The sequence below is a fragment of the Symsagittifera roscoffensis genome, chromosome 1 (genome assembly GCF_963678635.1).
Source record: "Symsagittifera roscoffensis chromosome 1, txSymRosc1.1, whole genome shotgun sequence".
NCBI classification, from domain to species: domain Eukaryota; kingdom Metazoa; phylum Xenacoelomorpha; order Acoela; family Convolutidae; genus Symsagittifera; species Symsagittifera roscoffensis.
Genome location: NC_087062.1, coordinates 35,561,611 through 35,582,747, shown reverse-complemented (window position 1 = coordinate 35,582,747; position 21,137 = coordinate 35,561,611). Strand labels below are relative to the sequence as shown.

Sequence of the window (21,137 nt, the reverse complement as noted above, 5' to 3'; positions counted from 1 at the left end):
CTAACATAGTTTTTGTTAATACAAAAATTTAGCTTTTGAAAAAAATTATAAATAATGTGCGAAGTATAACAAAATGACATCCAGCTATTGCAATTGCACTACCACCTACTGCAATATATCACCAAAAATTGGTTCAAAAATTTCTTTTGGAAAAAAACTTCTCATTTGCATAGCACCCGGAACTATCAAGACGACTATTCATACTATAAAAAAGGACTATGTGTCTTCAATGCAACCCTAGTTATAAAAATTACAAAATTCAAAATGCGCTTATAAGATACAACATAAAAATTACCTTTTTTTAAATGATTTTATTAATTTGAAGCATCCAAAGTTAAAATTATTTGTTTTAAATATCGATCTATAAATGTATATAAATTTTTCACTTTCTTATATTTGAACTTTTTGCGTTTGAAGCCTTCCTAAGGAAAAAAACTTTTCTTTGAATGAACGAAATAAAATTTTCGTCTAATTGCTGTCTTTTTTTGGCAGACGCTTGCATTTCAATGAGAAACGTTTTAATTAATTCTATAATTATGATTAACTATGTTTTATACATCATTCGACGAGTTTTTTGCAAAACATATGAATTTTCAAGAAAATACAATTAAAGGCTTAAGTTTTTAGTATCGATATGTTTTTTGATATAATTGCTGTATTTGTCGTCCTGCAGGATTATTACTATTCAGTAGTCGATGATATGAGTTCGTATGACAAAATTTTCAATTTAACAGAAAAAAAAACATTTAAAGTTTTTACACCTTCAAAACTGTAAACATAATAAATTTAAAGCTTAGTTTCGAAAGAGCATTAGGTCAATCGAAATTCCACCAAAATTTTTAGCAAATTTTAGATCTGATCCAATTTGATCATCATACAACCATTTCTACTTTTTTGTCAGGTTAAATACACTTTGCCTCCAGAAATAATATTCAGAGCACCAAAAGCTTTATTCATGCTGAAGAAAGGACTGCGCAAGAACAGAAGTCTGGAAAAAACTTATGTCGTCGTTTAATTTGAGCTCAGTTTCAGATGGGGGGTTTACGAATAGAACTTATAGCCATAGTTCAACAGCCTAGCGCTAATTATTCGATTACGAAGAATTGATGATTTTTTTTGGTCATATGTTGTTTTGATGGCAAATAAACAATTTTTTTTACCACTAACACAATAACCGGGGTTAATTGAGTAGCAATATCAAATTTGGCAGCAAAATCTAAACAGCATGTCTTTGTTTCAAAAAAAATTGTGCTGACGCGCGTCGAAGTTTGAAATTCATATTTACGCTGAATTTTTGGGATCATCGTGGGATCATCGTGGGGTTTGTGGTCTTCAGTTTTGAATTGAGGCTAGTATTTTGAGTGTAGTAGCCGAAAAGCAATTTACCTTTGAAAGCGAGATCTGATCTGCGAAGAATGCGTCCATCATCTAGGGCTAGGATTAGCGTAAGATCTGAGGAATCTAAGATGTTTTGCTAGCTGAAATTGAAGTAAGGTTCCTCGTTTTTGCGACTCGTGGCCTTCTTATGAAACTATCCCCCAGAAGCAGTTATCCAGGGAATTCTAGTTTTTGTGAGGGTTCTGATGATCGCACTGATGCTTCGAGAAGAATGTTGTATTTTGAGTGAGTTGAGTATTGGAATTGCTCAAATGTTTGTCCATTTAGCTTTTGTCTGCCCTATCATGCAGCTCCCATATGTGTGCTCTGTTCTCGGATAAGATAAACTTTCATGATACGAAATCAGATTTTTTCAACGAAAATTGGTGGTCCAGTTAAAATTCTTTTCGAGAGAAAAGCTGTTTCGTAAATCTCAGATTCGGAATGATCTTTTCCATTGACGCATTAAAAGTTATGTAATTTGATTGTCATGGCTAAAAAAAATATGCGTGAACTGTAAATACCAGTCTTCTGGAAGTTCATTTAATTTATTATCTAACAGTGTACATTATAAAGTTTCAATATCATTTTTTTTCTACAAAAGGATTAAAAATTGAGAGGTATTCATCCCATACTGTCCCAGGTGAGTAGCATGAAAGATAAAGTGAAATTATCCAAGTATAGCTGCCGAACGACAAGGTCGTTGTCTAAGAAAACTAAATCAACCCTGAAGATTTTTTTATTGTTCTTCATGTACGCCCGATGAAAACTCAAAATTCTGAAATTCGTAATTGTCGATATTAAGTCTAAAATGATCGTGCCAACTGTTGTAGTATTTTGGAGCAGTTTCCTATTGGTTACTGTTTTTTGTTGAGTATGGTTTTCTGGGATTTAGGGAAAGTTGAAAGTTGTAACGACAAATCAATTTTGTAACAATTTAATTTTAGCTAAGCATGATGGTCAGCCTGCAACAAATCGTCTTTGAATTTTAAGGCAATAATATCTTTCTCTGAGAACATAAGGTGAGGATCTAATTTTTTTGAATTTCGTTTTGCTAGATTAAGTTTGATGCTGGAATTGAAAAAAAAACAAATGTACCCTGTCTGAAATGGTAGTTTCTAATGGTACACAAATTCAGAAACAATTTTCTGCCCTAATCTGGGAATTGTTGCAAATTTTGAGAGACTGAGTAAAACAACTATTAAAAGGTGCACACATTTTGAGGCAAAAAACTAGAGTAAGCTAGAGACAACCAAATAAACTGCTCGTATATGCTGTTCGCGATGTGATGATTTAATTTACAAAATACAGCGCCGGCTTTCTAATTACAGAATTATTTTTACAGCATTATTAAAATCACCAATAAATGAAACTTCTCGAAATGCTCCAACTGAAACCACCACAAATCCATTGTCATAATGTGAAAAATGTAAGGTTTTAACCAGGGGAAGACTAAAAGATCGGTACAACCTATGACTTTCAAAGGCATACGAAACATTTTACAATTAAATAACAAAAGTCTGTTGACCCAACGGATGAGTTTTGTTGACTATTACCTGAAAAAGTCAAAAGTAAAGTTTTGTGAACCGTAACTATTTATAATTCTTTGCTAATTAGATGATTTCTGACTTGTTCTGAAGCTCAAACTACGCCGAAAACTTCTAATGTGTTGGAGAAAAATTTCATTTTATGGTAGTTTAAAAATCTTGATGCAAACGCAATTGTTTCTCACTCTTCCCCTTGGAGTCGGTGCTCAGAATTCGGTGTTGAAAGCGTCAGTTTTCAGTTTTTTCCTAAATTTCAACGTGTAAGCTTAGGTAATTTTTAAACCTTCTGCTTTTGATTTTTCGAAAATTTTGATTTGATCAGCAGTCAATTTTTTAGTTATTTTAAAATTGAAAGAGATCTGAATGGATAGCTAAACGTTGCCACGTTTGATAAAAAAATTGATATGTAGATTTGTTGATCCAAAAAATGATCGACTTTAAGATATGTTGTTTAAATTGGGAAGAATCCCTGTTGAGTCATCTTTTCCCGCCAACGGTTGCACCCCTGATTCGGATATCTTGAATCCTAAGCATTATGTAAGAAAAGCGCTTTTTTGAAAGAAAGCGCCTCTGCCATGTTTTTTTCACTGCCATGTTGTTTTCATTTAGGCTTTTGAGTGTTCTTATAACAATGGATTTGTGTTCTTTAAATGAGCTTATCGTGGCCACGAAAAAATTATTTGTGTGATGACTCGTGAATCAAAGTTTTTTAAGTGAGTCTAAGACTTTTTGAAACTCATTTTGCATATCAGAGAAAAACTCGGTATGTTCATGTGTGCTACCACCTACTATGCAAAAAGTGTATTGTTTACTCGTTGCATCACGAGCCTCGAGACAATTCTAAGCGTTTTGAGATTAAAAAAGCTGAAACATACTTGACCGCTTGGCTTTTCTGACAATTGCAAAATCACGTTGTTTATCAATTCGTGAATGTTCGGCATATGAAGAATTGCGTTACAAATTTGGTTTTATAAAGTTTCCAGTCTAGATCCATTTTTACTATTCCATCTTTTTTCTTGTGATCACTACGGGGCTAATAAAACCGACTTTCTTGCATGTTTCTAGTTTTACAATAAGTCTAATTGTCATATCTCTCAAACGCTGCATCAGGAGGTTTGTTGAAAGCAGAAAAGTAGATTTTTAATCTTGGGGCTTTGATCAAAAAGCCGTCTCACCTATTAGTTTGATCGCAATTTATGTCGGCTTCGGAACTTATAATTGTATTAGAGAATTTTTCTTCTCTTCTTTAACCTCTTTTCCTCAGTGGATTCGTAAATTGAAACGCGTTCTTGTTTCTTGAGTCTACCAGTATCAATCCCAGTTCCTGAAAATTGTTCCATGATCAGAATTTGAGTTTCTGGGATCTTTGTTCCACTAATACTGTCGATTTCCAAAATCTTCGTTGCAATAACTGCCAATTGTATTATTGGGTCCAGGTACTAGGCGGCTCCTCGATGTGAGTGAGCCAAAATTAACGAAGTCTCCGCAAGTTCGAGTCGTTAGAATGAGCTATAGTAAAATATTAAACTGTTCTGTCTACCTATGTATAGGTTATGGATTCCAAGCTGAAAGAATGAAACAAACAAGAAATGCGTTGAATTTAAAGTCTGTTCTAAAAATAACACGAACGATCAACCGATGGACATAGATTGACAGTTATCTTATCAATACCGAGGCTCATAAGATTAAAGAGGTAAAACGAATCACAGCATTACTGTTTAGATCAAGCCAGGGCCCCAATTTCTCCTTAAATGGCTCGAATATTTTTCTGATAACAAAAAAATGCAGTTTCACAACGTTTGTTTTTTTGCTTTTCTTCCCTCAGCATGAAAGATGTGAACGAGTCGCCTTAGAACAATTTTAATATCAAAATTAAATTCTTCACAAAGCATATGAAAGGGTTACGAACATCGCCAAATGGACAGTTTCCAAGCCAAAAAAAATCACAAAAAGGCTGCAGATAATACATTTTTTAAACGTTCGAATTACAGGCATAGATATCTTTATCGGAATATCAAACTTTTTATATGAAAACTATTATTTCGATCGCTGAAATTGGTCTGATGTTTGAAGTTGCAATGAAACTCTGGCAAGATGACTTATCTAAACGTATTTGATTTTCAGATCAAAGATTAGGCTAGATTTGTGAAAAAATTTTTTTTAGAAAAAGCGTTGGTTAATTTATCAAAAAAAGGAAACGGCTTAGAAATATTTCTCACCAAAATTCTTACCTGTCGCATTTATCATTCTATAAAAATAAGTTTCCTGCAATAAAAGTCTTATGCCGCAGTTTTGATATAACTCATTCCGCTCATTTTGAAATCACCTTACTCGGCACGTGACTGAATTATCATTTTGGGAGCTGATGAAACTCATTATGAAAAAGATCGTGTCTTATGACTATAAAAAGTGGGACTTTGGTTGCCTATTTATGTGAACAAAATTTTGCATCAAAATATATTTGGTTGAGCCACATTTCTCGATCACTAAATTTGCTTTCTTATTCAAAATCAAAGGACAATTCAAGCCTTATGGCCCAATACTTTTTCATTTTTCATTAAATCTGCATTGTAAAAAAATCAATTAGCATAATGGACGAGTTAACATTCGATGTGGCCGTCAAACTCACTGACTTCCGAAAAGTGGAAACCATAGGATGGAAACCAAGTAAGAAAAAAAACAGTTTCTCAAGTCTGTTCTGTTTTGATATCTATTTTTTTATTAGTACTTCAAAGTTTATTTATAAACCAACATATGTGAGTAGATTAATATGGTGTCATTTATCTAGGATTCTGGAGTCTACATAAGAGGAGAATCGGAATTTGAAAACTACTTGAAAACACTATCATTTGAATAGAAATCAGGAAATAATGTATTCAACATGGAGCGTTATAAAAAAATGTCAGCAAAAACAGCGCATAAACATCAACAGACAAACACATCATTACCATTTATTATCTCTAATTGCCAAGGAAATCGATTTTCGATGTGTTTTGATTGCACACTTTCTGAGTAGCGTTTTTAAAATTTTATTTTATCTGAAACCGTCGTTTGATTTATCAACTTTCCTCGCGAAAAAAGGGAACAACGAGGAACTGAAATTCAGGTGTAATAATTTTTACAAAGTAAATAAAAGCATCTAGTTCGCGTCGAAATGGCTAATATGGGGGGAGGATCTACCATCTCTGATTTCAGAAGCATGAAAACTGTCTCTTGCAAAACTATCGGTGAGTTATACAATTTGATATCTGCTAACTTTCATCAAAAACTTTTTAGTGCTCATTTTAAAAAAAAACTACTGTCACCAAAACTATTTTGTCTGTTTTTTGTTTTCACGCAAGCTGTTTTGGCATTATGTTTTTAAAAAATTGCTTTACACAAAACAGTGTGACTGAAAACAATTACAGATGAAAAACTGCAATAATGAGAGGCAATAAATGCTAACAAAATTTAAAACTGTAGCGGTGAGGTCAGCGTCACAACTTTTGTCTTACTTAATCTAAAAACCAAAAAAAATCAGACCAATTTTTCTTCAGACCAATTCAGACCGATTTTTTATGGACTCTAAATCACGATCAACAGGGCTTTAATAAGGTGTCAGATTTGACCCATGTGAATTTTCTTTGAGTTACGTAAAACTGGGCGAAAAAAATACTGGACGTTATTTGTTGTTCGTGAACTTCGTGTTGTTATTTGTTGTTCCTTTAAATTCGTTTGGAACATAATTTAATTTGATTAGGTATTTTGCAATCTTTCGATACGCAATTTTAAGGGAGATTTTTTTCACTTGAATATTGGCTGCACTAATATTGGTATTTTCTAAAAACGGCTGCAATTAACATTTATGCTCCATCTGAAAATGCCATTTGGGATGATTTAAGTCAACCTTTTTGAAGTTTTTTTTGTAAAGTCCAACAGATAGTGCGATTAGTTTAACTTATTAATAGTAGCCTATTCAATTTATTTTTTGTAACAAGAACACATCGAACTTTCCATATTTCAATATTTCCCAGTTATCGTATCGTACCAATTGAACTTTCGAACACAATTTCGATGGTCATTTCCTATTCCCAAGGGAGGCTTGATTCACAAAACACCTGCCTATATTTCGTTTCCATATGACACAATGTTTAATTTTTACTTAAAATGAACCCAAGCGTAACAATAGCCGTCATTAACTGGTCGTAATTGCCGCCTTTGCCATGCAATCAATAGCTGGAAACAAGCATAACTCAAATAAATACTTAGAAAACGCAGCAGCAGGTAAGTTGATAACTTTAGAGTAAATTCCAGAATTTCGGTCAAACTCGTTCTAATTTTGAATAAAGCTGTTACTTTTATTAAAGTTTTTATACTGTTCACTGCCATCGGATTGGAAGTTTTAACTTAAGATTTGCATTAAAATTGATTTTAATCAGTTAGTTCATTGGTGTTTTTGTTCTTTTTGCATATTTTGATCTCTGTGAACAATCGATAGAACAGGCAGGCTCCATTTAGTCCAAGGTTTGTTTTTTATTGACCACGAAATTGCTTCTTTATTGGCAATAACTAATGTTGTGTTTTTGTGCCTACAGCAAATGAAATACAGATACAAACCTTTGATACATTACGAGTTTCATTTAATAACGAAAAAAAATTGCCAAGTTTTTATGACCAAGAAAAAACTGAGCTTGATTTAAATTTGTTTGTGACTGGAAAAAAGACGTTTAACTTTCTGAGCTGTTTTGAACAATTTCTCTATCCGCCCTTTCACCCGTAGCTGTCTCTTATACCACCTCTAATATCTTCTTAATCGTTGTGACAATATGGAAGGGATCCCTTTTACTAAGTGCGTTGTTATGTCCTCTTGTATAGCAAACATGTTTTGATCAAAAAGCAAACGCGCTTTGTGTATTCAAATATTTCGATAATTGTGTAAACTAGGTGCTTGCATGTTCTACCGCTGATAGGAAAAGACGTAAACTGATATTGTACTCGATAAATTTCCATGTTTTAGGGTTGCTTTTAGTCACTTAATCCTTGACTAGTGCTATTGATCCGTGTTCAATTATCTGTAATATCTAAGGATCCATTTCTGAAATGGTATAAATAACTATAAAACCACCTAGGGGATAAATAATCAATCATTCTGTTGTTCAATTTTGATATTTTTCTTCAACATGCAAGACTTTCGCAGCATCAAAAATTTTGGAACCGAAACGATCGGCACTGCAGGTATGACTTCAGCCATGGAAAGTTATTGGAATTTTGATTTAAAATGTTCAAAAAATCTCTCACCATTGTTTACTCAAACTTTTACTTATTTCAAACTAATTTTGAAAATACAATTATTTGGAAACAAAATTAACAAGACTGCTCGTATCAGGGCAAAGCCCTGAATGTTCCGACTGCCTTTTCAGGTTTATCGAGCAGTAATAATATAAAAAAAATTAAATATAAATAAAAAATGAAAAATTTTTTCTTCTAAAATTTGAAATTTTTTATGAAATCATCTACCCACACGCCATATTAAGTTTAAAAGAATAGATTTCGCTCATTGTAACAAAACAATTATGGCAAATAAGCTTCTTTCAACCAACTTGGAACGATTTCTAAGACGGATTAAATATCCGTTTACGCGTTAATAGCGCGAAATATATCGCGCGTTAATTGTCCCAATTTAGCCAAAATGGCAATCTTTAAACCCCCATAACTTTACGAAAAATAATCACAGGTGGAATATCTTTTCAAAATTAAGTTCAGGACAACAATACCTTTTGAATGATATAAAAAATTTCCGTCAAAAATGGCTAGTTAAAAAGTCGAAATTTGGACTCTTTTCCAGTTCCCCCCCCTTTCAAAATACCGAGTTTTATGTTTGTTTTACGTGTTATTACGGCTAAATGCGTGATGTTACGCTGTAAAATATGGAGAACAAATTTGTTCACAATTGTCGATTTGTTCACCACGCCAAATTTCATTGCGATATGACAATGTTAAATAAACTTTTCAAAATTGAATTTGAAAGGGGGGGACAGGAAAAGAGCCGAAATTTGTCTGAAGAAAAAAAAACCCACCCCGAGCACAAATATTCCGTCACTTTCGTATCGAAAGTCGGAACAACAAGACTGCTCGTATCAGGGCAAAGCCCTAAATTTTCCGACTGCCTTATGAGGTCTATGGAACAGTTATAACATGAAAAAGTTAAATGTAATGAAAAAAAAATGATTTTTTTTATTTGAAATTTTTTGTGAAAATTGTACCCCAACACGCCATATAAAGTTCAAAAAAGCTAGATTTTGCTTCTAGTAACAAATCAATTACGGCAAATAAGCTTCCTTAATGAATTTGAAAAAATTTCTAACACAGATTAAGTCTCCGTTTACGCGTTAATAACTCGAAACATATCGCTCGTTAATTGTCACAAATTGGTCAAAATGACAATGTTGAAACCCCCATAACTTTACAGAAACTGATTACAGATAAGTTATTTTTTCAAATCTACGCTCAGGACAATAACAATTTTTGAACGATGAAATCAAATTCCGTCGAAAATGGCTAGTTACAAAGGCGAAATTTGTCAGAAGAAAAAAAAAACACCCGAGCACAAATATTCCGTAACTTTTCTTACGAAAGTCGGAACAAAAACTATCTGTTTAACGAAAAATATAAAATTTTGCAATTCTCTTTGTGATTAGAGCATTTTGAGCTTCATGCGCACCAACCAGCTTCTTTGATTTGTAATTCATGTTAAAGGTCGAGCTAGAAATGAGATAAAAAAATTTGTCCTTTTTTAGTTTGATTTACGAGAGAACGAAAGCGATCAACAAGGCCGAAGAACAGCAGTGCCAAAACTGAAAATGCGTTCAACAAAGTCCAAATTTATAGCACTGTTGAGCTATATAATGTTTTGGCACTGTTGTACCTCGAAAAATTACGAGGGCGTTCAACAGTGTCGAAACTGAAAAAATGTTCCATAGTTAAAACTAAAGGTTTGTTTTCACCTCTAATAATTCTTCTTACTAAATTGAAATTTAGCGGGAGCTTTGAAAGAAAAAATTATTTTGAAAAATAAAGGAGCAGCGGGAGTTTTGAATAAAAAATGATTTTGAAAAATAAAGGAAAAAAATCTTTTTTCGTATTTTTTTTAAATTGATTCCTAATTTTAGAATTCTTTTCCAAAATCAGTGTTGTCAGAAACGTTTCTGCTAGTTGATGATCACAAGGAGTTTTTTCAGCAATTTGAAGATTTTTAATAACAAATTACTTTAATTGCCTGCTTAAAACAAATTCCATTGGTATAAAAGCTATCACAAAACATAAGCTGCAAAAAACCAAAAAGGAGCTAAACTTCCGTGCTTATATGATATTTTTCTTTCAAGTTTTTTTGATTTGGCCATGCATATATTGTATGTATTTTGAAACCAGTTTGTTGAAAGATTCCTTTTAACCATAAGTTATACTATTTGCAGTATCATGAAAAGTATAATTATTATTTCTTAATTTTGATTTGATATCAGTTACTTTCATTATTTGAAGCATTGGATCATTGATAAAATTCTCCCAAAATTTTATGTTCAAAAAATATAAAGCAATTAGTGGTTTATGAACTTGTCTAATTATTCATTGTATTTTTAAAAACCACATCAAAAATTCAACTAAAACGTGAGCAAAAAGTATATTGGTTTCAAAGGTCTTTTCTCAACCAATTACAAGTAAAAATTTAAAATTAAAATGTATCAACATAAAATTTTTTTAATTTAGGTTAGCGCGGTTTTAATTTGCGCTGGAAAAATACCTTAGTTTTTAGCGATGAGTTGGCAATTGACTATTGCTGAGCATCCCAAGTTACTCAAAACACACAACAGAGTCCTTCTCGCTATTGCTATCTGTTAGATTCGATTGATCATTAAGGATTAATGCAAGTTAATTTTATGAGTATACATTTAAGTAATGCAGATATAGCAAAGTAAGCCATGGAAACAAGCTTTCAGTGTGATTCTTGTGATTTGGTGGTGATCGGATTTCAGCTTGGGCAGAGTGGAGGGTCACACTGAAGTATGAGGAGGCTTCTCTCCAAAATTTGTTTCACTTTATATATTTTTTTGTAAATTATGAGGGTTTGAAATTGGAACTATTTGTAAAATTGAGTTCCCGCATTTAAGAAAAGTGAAAACAAATCGATTATAATGGATTTTCGTGGTCTAAAATGTTGTTAAAATAATCGATTCCCATGTTACGTTCAGACAACAAAATTGGACTAAAAATGGATTTAAATCCATTTTTCTCGCCAAAACAAAATGCATTATAATTCATTTTGAATCCATTATAATGGATTTTATAATAAGTAGGAAATCACATTGAAATGAATTCCCGGGTTGACCTCCATACACCAAAAATGCTTGTCATACAATTCCATACATCTTGTGTGTGGGAAAATGCTTGTCATACAATTTTCATACAATTTCTAAAAATGGTTGAAAACTGGTATAAAATCATTTCTGTGGCTGTTTGATTGTAATAAAACAATCTGGTGATAAAAAACTGAGGTTTTCGTTTTTTGAAAAAAATGCTTATCATACAACTCCCATATATGGAAATTGTATGACTGGCATTTTTTGATGGCGACACAAAATAATTTTCAAGTAAATTTGAAAATTTGGCCCGAAATTTTTTTTGTTTTTTTCAACCGCAAATCGATTTTCGTACGCAAACAAACATTTTTCAAAAAAAATTTTTTGCATGCAAAAGTTAATATTTTGTGTGCATAACGTAGTCCTGGATACGATAAAATTGGCTTTTATTTTCTTTTCACTTGATTTTTTTTTCAAAAACGCTAAAAATTCCTCTTTCTTTTGTATGGTGTGTTAATGTACGCCTTGATCAATTCAATTCTGATAATTTGAAATTTCAAAAATTTAAAATAATCATCATTAAAAAAATTTTGCCAAAAAATAAAAGTTGGTTACTTTTGTTATATGAATTGTGAAAGACAACCAAATTCAGGTCGTTTTCTATGCATTGTAAATGCAAAACCGTCCAACCTTTGGTGTTTTGAGTAACCAAGGTCTTTGTCACTTGTGTTCGGTTGCAACTACAACCGGAAATTTTTCAGAGACTACATTTAGAAGGAAAAAATCAAATCTTTTGGTTTATGGGAAAACACCTATCATACAATTTTCATATATGGAAAAATGCTTATCATAGAGTTTTCATACAATTTTCTGTACGTATGGAATTGTATGAAATTGTATGACAAGAAGTTTCTCATATATGGAAATTGTATGATAAGAAGTTTTGGTCAACCCGGGTTTCTTTTCCACTTTATTTTTGTTTCGCGCGTCGTGCAAAATTTTGCAAGAATTTCAGCATTTATCGAGTGAGTGATGCGAAAAATTTGCAAAGCGAAGGTACGGACTGGCTTAATCCATTTCAAAACCTAAACTCAAATTGCAAAAAGATTCCGTTGAGCTCCCCCCCCCCCCCCCAACGTTTGCCTCTTTGCTCCCCTTCAATCCCCCTAACGTTTGCCCTTTTCCTCCTCCCCCCCCCCCCACCTAAACCCACCCCACCTGAACCCAACCCCCCTCCCACCTAAACCCACCCCCCACCTGAACCCACATACCCTCCTGAACAACTCCCTCTCCGCCCACATGAACACCCCGCCTGAACAACCCCCCCACCTGAACCCCCTACCCCTTGTAAATGCGCAAACGCTAGGGAGGTAATGTTGAGTAATCTAAAAAAGTAACAAAAATATCAAAGTTTGGTAGAAAAAAATTCAATTGAACAACAAGTAACCAACATAACCAACTTTAGTTTAAAAAGTAGAAAAAACTTTATGTGCGTTGAAATTCGCATCTCAGTAAATTGCAAAAAAAGTCGATTATAATTTAGTTTTATTGTCAGTGTCCACAAAAGTGAAAAAAAAATTGATTATAATGAATTTAAAAAAGCAATTGATTATAATCGGTTTGTTTTCACTTTTGTGGATATTGACAAGGAAACTGAATTATAATTGATTTTTGTTCATGGAACTCCAATGCGGGTTGACATTAGGCTAGTTGGTCCAAATAGCGTTTCATATTGATTCGGTGCCAAAAATGAATTTGGCGTCAAAATATACTAGTTTTGAGCGGGGAGCGCGTGCCAAAAAACGCAATTTTTCCGTCAAAATTTCCCGAAAAGTGCCTAAGAACGCCTTTTTTGGCCTGTTTTTCAAAAATTAGCCAAAAAAAGTCAACGAGATTTTTTTGAAAACACCCCCCCCCCCACCCGGTCATAAAAGATCCAAGGTTGAGGCCGGGGGTTAATTCGATAAACGACTCTACAAACTTTCTAAAACTGTCTCACAAGCCATAATTAATACATGTTGAGAAGATAACGCGTGCCAAGAGAAACGCATTTTTTGTTTTACACCTTTAAAAACCGCATTTGAAATGTGTTTTTAGCCATTTTTTTCTGGTTGATTTAAAAGCTTAAAACTTTCCGTTCTCTATCTTTGCAAGTTTCGTAGATCCGCCTCTGTCTAGACCCATATAGATGGGCGCGTTGTCGCCCGACTGCCGTTCCACCAAGGTATCAGAGTAAGAGTTATCTCAGTTTTAATATGAGGACCGTTCAAATCCGACCGCCATTTTATGATATTATAAATCCAACCTTCTTGATACTAATTGAAGTGAAATCAAAGATAGTTTGGGGAAGTTATGCTCCATATTTTGTCCATTTAATAGTCCAGGTGTAAAGGTATCACTTTGAAGACGACAAAAGCTACCCTAGTTGTTTGGAGTCCCAGCTGACTTCTAATCCACCTTGCGTGTTATTGCTCTTTGGGTAATATTTCATAATAACCAGCTACCAGTTTACAAACTAGTTGATACAATTGAACTATTTGAACAACCTTAGGTCGCAATTAACTGTTGCAGTCATAACTGGAACTCTATTGATTTTTTGTTTAAAACTCCATTTTTGTTTGTGTATTCTTTATCTATGGAGGACTTCAGAAGCATAAAGTCAATTGGTACACCGTCCGGTAATCTGCAAGGTATAGTGAAAACAAAAACTTCCAATTGTTTTAATACAGTTTTTCAGAAGTTTTAATACAGACTAAAGAAGCAAGGAAAAACCATTCTAGTCAATCAATAGATTTTTGGTACCGTAATATTTGAAAACAAGGAAACTATTGCTCATCGAAGTTTTCCGAAACTGCAATATTCCGGCTGATAAATAAAAAATTTGACCGGTGAGTTGCTGTTTCTGGCATTCCTGCCCTTCTAAAGAAGCGAAAGGACAGTGCAATTGGTCTAGAAAGTGTTTATCTTAATTGATTTGTGATTTTTTAAAAAGGCTTAGCGAGTGTGGTGTCATAATAAAAACTTGCAGTCACTTTTGATCAGTTCTTAGAAGGTTAACCTATCAGACTAAGAAACTGTTTCCGTGAGTAAAAAAAAAGTGGTTCCTGCAAATCGTAGAAGAGCTATCAGTAGGCTTTATTTGTCCTGTCGAGGATGGTCCATTTGTATTTTCTCCCCACATTCCAGACTGTGTTATTTTGTTGAGTGAAGCTTTTTTTTGCAAATCAAGGCCGTTTTTTGCGTCTAGAACTTTCAAGTGGTACCACTATTGCAGCCGAAATTGTTCAGGTTATGATAGACCTGAAGTGAGAGCTTGTCCTCATACATTATCATTCCCATGGCATTGGATCGAATACATGATCTGACTATTTCAAAGTGAACGCCTTACCACTATTCTAAGTGCCTCTAAGTGAATGCTATCCTAAGTGCCTCGAGTGGATGATAAGGGAAAGCACCACAGAGAAAGGACGGAACTATTATGTTTTTGATTCCTTTTTAACTAATTGCAACCTATCTTCTTATTTGACTAAAAATTGCAAAAATGACAAAAATTTGAAAACCAAATATATATTTTTTTCACTTGTAAGCTAAATTTCTATAATTTTTCGTTTTTTTCCGAAATTCAAAGAAGCTGGCTGATAATTTGTGCTCAGGGCGATCCTTGTTTTGCTCCGACTTCCCATGAACTCGGGTGGTTTTTTATTTAGAGCAGCTTTCAAATGAATGTTTATCTCGGGAGATCAAAACTCTCGTCTTGGTATTCCCAGAAAAGTCACCCTCACCACTATGAAACGAGTGTCACTAAACTGCTCAATTTATATTTTGATGCTGATGGTTTAACTCTCAATATTAACGCGTGGCGAGTCATCCCTTACGCCCAAATTGTTCCAATTTGACTTGAGGCAAGCTAATTGGTTTATTAATTCCATTCACGACTCAAACTTCATTACTCTTTTTTTTCTTTCAGCCTAAAATTCATAGTTTGTCACAACTTCATTAACCGAAAACTAATGGAGAACACTTGGTCAGTCAAAACTTTGAGGGCTTTGCCGTAACACGAACAGTTTTTTTTGGTGAAAAATTTCGACTTTTTTATTACTCGTTTTTGACATTTTTTTTTCGTATCATCCCAAAAGCCTCGTTGCTTTGACCTCACATTTTAAAAAATTCTCACCTGTGATTCGTTTTCAAAGTCACAAGTCTATAGATATGGCCATTACGGCTAATTCGGGACAATTAACGTGCAGTATATTTTGTGCTATTAACGCTTAAGCGGAGTTTTAATACGTTATAGAAATAGTTCCGAATGGGTTGAAACAGGCTTTTCGTCATAATTTCTACCTTACTAGCAGCGAAATTTATCAATTTATGTGATATGGCGTTTGGAGGTTGGTTTTTAGAAATAGCTCCAGCAGTTTTCATTTTTTTGAAATACTCATCAGTTTCTTTGAGCGAAATCCACAGCGAGTTTGAAATACTCCACATTCCAGGCTTGACCTTGATCCGAGCAGTCTTGTTTTTTTCTTCTAATAGTCTAATTCAATTAAAAAAATCTGCTCGGAAAAAATATGGATTAGCAATGACGTAAGATTCCCGGAGTTTTCTCAATGCACTCTTTTCAATCAGCAATAAATCAGAGAGTTGGGCGAGAGTGATGCGCGATTTATCAAAAAATTTCTGAGCTCAACGAATTTAACGTTTAAAGTTTTTCCAAGAACAATTAAATAGTTTCACTAAACTCTGCTGTGTTGGAAAAGTTTTTGTAAATTACGCTTAATTTTTTCATACCGACAATTTCTCAAAGATTGCATTGTTTTATCGCATTCGATTGCCCAAATATTGACTCCCCTGACTCGTCAGGTACGCTGTTGGATTGAAAAACAAAATCCTTAAAAAAAAGAAATACATTTGAGAGCATGAGATTTCAAAAAGTTTCAAGCATAAAACTAAGCTTACATTGATCTCGTATAAGGTTATATCATCAAATATCAAAGTTCTGAGATGAGACTTGAAGTTTTGCTTAATGAAAAGAGAAATGTGACGAGTTCGTTAAATTAATATTTTTACAATCGAAACAATGTTTCTATAGCACACTGAAAATGAATGACATTTTTTTGAAAAAAAATTTTAGAAAAAAAAGTTTATCAAAACTCGGTGTCAAAACTTGATTTGATTGATCTAGGTGAGGCCTTTCCTTTGTATACAATTTGTGTTTTTCAAATATGCTGCTGTTGTGACTCTTAGTGTTTTGACTCTTAGTGTTTGTGACTCTTAGTGTTTTTTAAGTATTCTGCTGTTTACTGGATTGACCAAGTTATGGGAGTGTACTAAATGTTTGAATGATTTTGTTAAATTTAAATCAGGCATCACAACAACATGTCATCATACAGGGGCGGATTTTCCAAAGGGTCCCCCTGCCGATCCAAAGGGTCCCCCTTTGGTACTTTTTAAGAAATCCATTTTTGGCCGACTGACTCTGAAATTTTTCTAAAGGCGCCTTTGGCCCCAAAATATACTACTTTTGAGGGGGGAGCACACGCAAAAAAAACGCGATTTTTTGGTCAACATTTTCCAAAAAGTTCCCCATAAGAAAGCTCGGAAAATCAATTTGGTCGACCTAAAGAAAAAGGACAAAATGTTCGAACATTTTTTGAAAATCCGCCCCCGCCCCCCTCGAGAAAACCCTAGATTTGCCCCTGTCATCATATGAAGTGATTTCAGTGATGATTTGGACTGCAAAAAAAAACGCAAACAAATTTTCGCCGTTGAAAAAAGAATCTTATCGAGTTGAATTTTTTGCTTCCGTTGAAAAAGTTAAGCTCTCTAAATCCACGCCCTTTGTTTCAGTAACAACCTGTCTAATTCTGGAGTAGTTTATGCGCATCTTCAAATTAAACATATGATGCTTCAAGCATAGCGCAAATTCTGTTTGGGTAGCAAACTATCGCTCAAACTCGACATAAATTGAATTGTAACAAGCGAACTGGCTATACTAATTCCCTATGAGGCTCACCAAAAAATATTCATGGGCAGTTGAAAAATTCAGGGGTTTTGTCATGATGGGACAAGCAGCTGAACTGATTTTTCGATTTTGAAAATCGAGAAGCTGCAGTTTTGCCACTGAAAGTAAGCTGTCTAGAATCCATTTCAGCCGAGCCATTTCAGTCGAAATATACCTGATTTTTAATTAGAGAAGCCAAAGCCAAGTATTGACAAAATAGAGTTCAAAAATAGGCGAATCACAGCAGGTGAAGCCAGGGGCGGATCTAGGATTTTCTCGAGGGGGGCGGATTTTCAAAAAAAAATTCAAAAATTTTAAAAATTATGTCGACCTTTTTTTTTTAGGGGTCGACCGAATTGAATTTTGTTTTGAGCTCTCCCTAAGCATGGTTTAGTCCCTTTTTTGGCAACATTTTTTGCGCCGTAGGCAAAAATTTGAAAAAACAGTCCAAAAAAGGCGTTTTTAGGCACTTTTTGGAAAATTTTGACCAAAAATTGCGTTTTTTCGGCGCGCGCTCCCCCCTCAAAATAGAATATATTGGCGCCAAAGGCGCCTTTAGAAAAAAAATTTTAGGGTCGGTTAGCCGAAAATGGATTTCATAAAAAGTACCAAAGGGTCGGCAGGGGGTCGAAAAAGTACTTTGGGTCGGCAGGGGGTCGAATTCCTGAGGGGGGAGGGGGGGGGGATACGTCCGCCCCCCCCCGCCCCCCTAAATCCGTCCCTGGGTGAAGCATTGCTTTTTGTAAAATGATGTTAATTAAATAAAAATAGAATGCTTTTTGTAAAATGCTTAGAATTTCATTAGAATTAATATGGTATAATTTTTTCTCCGAAATTTTCAGCCAAAATTTTATCCCAAAAATGGAAAATTTTGGCTTTTTTGAATTAATCAGAACTACTTTGTTAATTGATAAAAAATTTATGTCACAAGAAGCCTCTTACACAGCATAACAAAATTTAAGAAGAGTATAATTCTCCAAAAGTTTGCGCAAATTGTTTAAATTGTTTAAATTGTTTAAATATAGTAAAAATCACATTTATTGACTATCAAGTAAAAATGTTTCCTCTTATACTGTTTTTTGGAGGTTTAACCCCTTTCAAATTTTGTTAAGCTGTGTAAAAGGCTTCTTGTGACATAATTTTCTTATCAATTAACAAATTTGTTTCAGCGAAAAAAATTTTGATTAATTGAAAAAAGCAAAAATTATCCATTTTTGGGTGAAATTTTGGTTGAAAGTTCTGTAGAACAAACTGCACCATATTAATTCTGATGAAATTCTAAGCAACTTTTGTTCTATTCTTTTTTTGTCTTATCTTAACCCAATTTGAAAAAAAACGCGTTTGAAAATTCAAGTTTTGTTCATTTTATCCGGATAATTTAAATCAGCACTGTATACTTCATAAACTTATTTCAATTTTTTTTATAATTTAGTTGTCAGTAAAGTCGTGAAACTCAAAAAATAGGTCAAGCATGGTCGAAAGCAAGGTTGAACACAGTCGAAAGAGAGACCAAATATATTCGAACTTTAGGGCAAGTAAAAATAGGAAGCAAACAAAAGGAAATTATTTTTGGGGCCGATAAAGTTGAGACAGTCAAAACGTAGTTATTTTTGGTCGGAAAAATGAATTTTATCTGAGCTGGGTCAAGCAAACAGGCGGCGCTTGCTTTTTGATCGAGAGTCAAGACAGTCGAACCATACTGCATTTTGGCAGAGATAGTCGAAAATTACCTGAACTTGTTCGAGCGGTTGGAACAACTTTTGGCTTGGGTCGAAGAACCAAAACATAGTAGACGAGCGCGAAATAAAGCAGCACAAACAAAAATCAACTTATCGAGAAAAACAAATTACAAAACTCAAACAAGACTGTTCGTATCAGGGCGAAGCTCTGAATGTTCCGACTGCCTTTTAAGGTCTATGGAGCAGTAATAACATGAAAAATTTAAAGGTAAAAAAAATTAAATTAAAAAACTTCGAAAAAAAATTTGAGATTTTTGCTAAAAACAATCCCCCACACGTCATATTGAGTACAAAGTGATCAATTTTGCTCCTATTAACAAATCAATCATGGTACCTAAGCTTCCTTGAACCAAATTGGAACGATTTCTAAGACGGATTAAATCTCGCTTACGCGTTAATAGCGCGAAATATATCGCGCGTTAATTGTCCCAAATGACAATCTTTGAACCCCCATAACTTCATGAAAAATGGTCACAAGTGAAATATCTTCTCTAATTTAGGCTCAGGACAACAATAGTTTTCGATTGATAAAAAACAATTCCGTCAAAAATGGCTAGTTAAAACGTCGAAATTTGTCTGTAGAGAAAAACCCACCCGAGCAATAATGTTCCATTATTTTCGTTACGAAAGTCGGAACAACAAAAGAACAAAGATTTGGTGGGAAGGCAGATGCAATTTGAGGATATTTCATCTTTTTTGTGAATAATGAACTTGATTTTTTTTAACGTAAAAATACGAGTCATCTTAAAGCCACTGTCGTTGTATATTTTTCAGAACAAACTCATGACAAAAATAATATCATTAAGAATCATTAATATTATAACTTTTGAAGAGAAAAAATGCAATCCAAGAGACAGCCCGATATTTCGGCATTACTTTACTCTGCTGGATGTAGGCGCAGTGGAGAAAGCGTGTCCCACTTGCCAACGCCTTGTTACGGTTTTTTGCTTGTTTCAGATCGTCACTAGTTGCAAATTACCGTCTGTTACGAACCAACGCCATACGCTTTTCTATTGATTGTAGTCTCATTTTCACACTCAGTTTCCTAGCTTTTGATTTTTAGACGCAATCACTTGTCGGCTCCATTTCCATTTCACAGCGAGTTCTAACTACCCAGCCAAGTTTGCAAACTTCAAAACTTCGTAGCTGTTTTCAAATCAGTCACAGACTAAATTTTTTGTTCCGACTTTCGATACGAAAATAAAGAAATATTTGTGCTCGGGGTGCGTTTTTTTTTTCTTCAGAGAAATTTCGACATTTTATCTAACCATTTTTGACAATTTTTTTTTTATTATTCAAAAAACATTGTTGTCCTGAGCTTAAATTTGATAAAATATTTCACCTCAAATCAATTTTTGTAAAGTTATGGGAGTTTAAAGATTGCCATTTTGGCCAATTTGGGACAATTAACGCGCGATGTAATTCGCGCTATCAATGCGTAAGCGAAGATTTAAGCCGTCTTAGAAATTGTTCCAAAATGGTTGAAGGAAGCCTATTTGCCATAATTGATTTGTTACAAGGAGCGAAATTTATTCTTTTTTATAATTCAATTAAATGGCGTGTGGGGGTATGATTTTCATATAAAATTTCAATCTTCAGAAAAAAAAGTTTAATTTTATTTTATTGCATTTAATTTTTTTATGTTATTACTGCTCCATAAACCTTAGGAGGCAGTCGGAACATTCAGGGCTTCGCCCTGATACAAGCAGTCTTGTTTTATTTGAATTTAGTATATCGAAGTCTTAGAAGGGGTTAACAACAATTACCAAAGCAGAAAAACTTCTTTTCTGTTCATTATTAAAAATCGAACCAAAAAAGGCAGAGACAGATGTCATTTCGTAGTGGAAATCCTGATAATTAGCAGGCATGTACTCTCGGTTTCATCCACCAAAAAAGGATAAATTGGCTACGTATTTCAAATGTTTTTTTTTTGAAAAATTAACTAAACCTATTTGTTTTAAACAAAACTTCCGATTTCATTTCGCAAAATTTACAATCGTTGTCTTCATATGCTGTTGGAACTCAAAAAGGTAGGAGTTTTTTAAGTTTGGTTCGTAAGAGATGGCCCTTGCGGATTTAAGGTTAAAAAAATCCATGCCGGATTCTCGATTGTATTAGAGTTAAATTAGTAAATTGTAAA

General features: G+C 33.9%; 1 protein-coding gene across 10 annotated transcripts in view; it reads left to right on the top strand.

Annotated features, from left to right (window-relative positions):
* LOC134843542 (gamma-aminobutyric acid receptor subunit pi-like) overlaps nt 1–21,137 on the top strand; it is a 69,465-nt gene that overhangs the window by 23,019 nt on the left and 25,309 nt on the right. Inside the window, exon 1 of one of the 10 annotated variants that reach the window (XM_063859697.1) lies at nt 5,964–6,151. The exons of 5 other annotated variants lie outside the window; for them this stretch is intronic. In XM_063859697.1, coding sequence (XP_063715767.1) covers nt 6,079–6,151 — 73 coding nt within the window. In that variant the 5' untranslated portion in view covers nt 5,964–6,078. Of the gene's footprint in view, nt 1–5,963; nt 6,152–7,075; nt 7,188–7,246; nt 7,428–8,005; nt 8,139–13,768; nt 13,948–21,137 lie in introns of those variants that run through there. 4 more of the 10 variants (XM_063859715.1, XM_063859764.1, XM_063859732.1 and 1 more) reach the window with 4 other exon arrangements.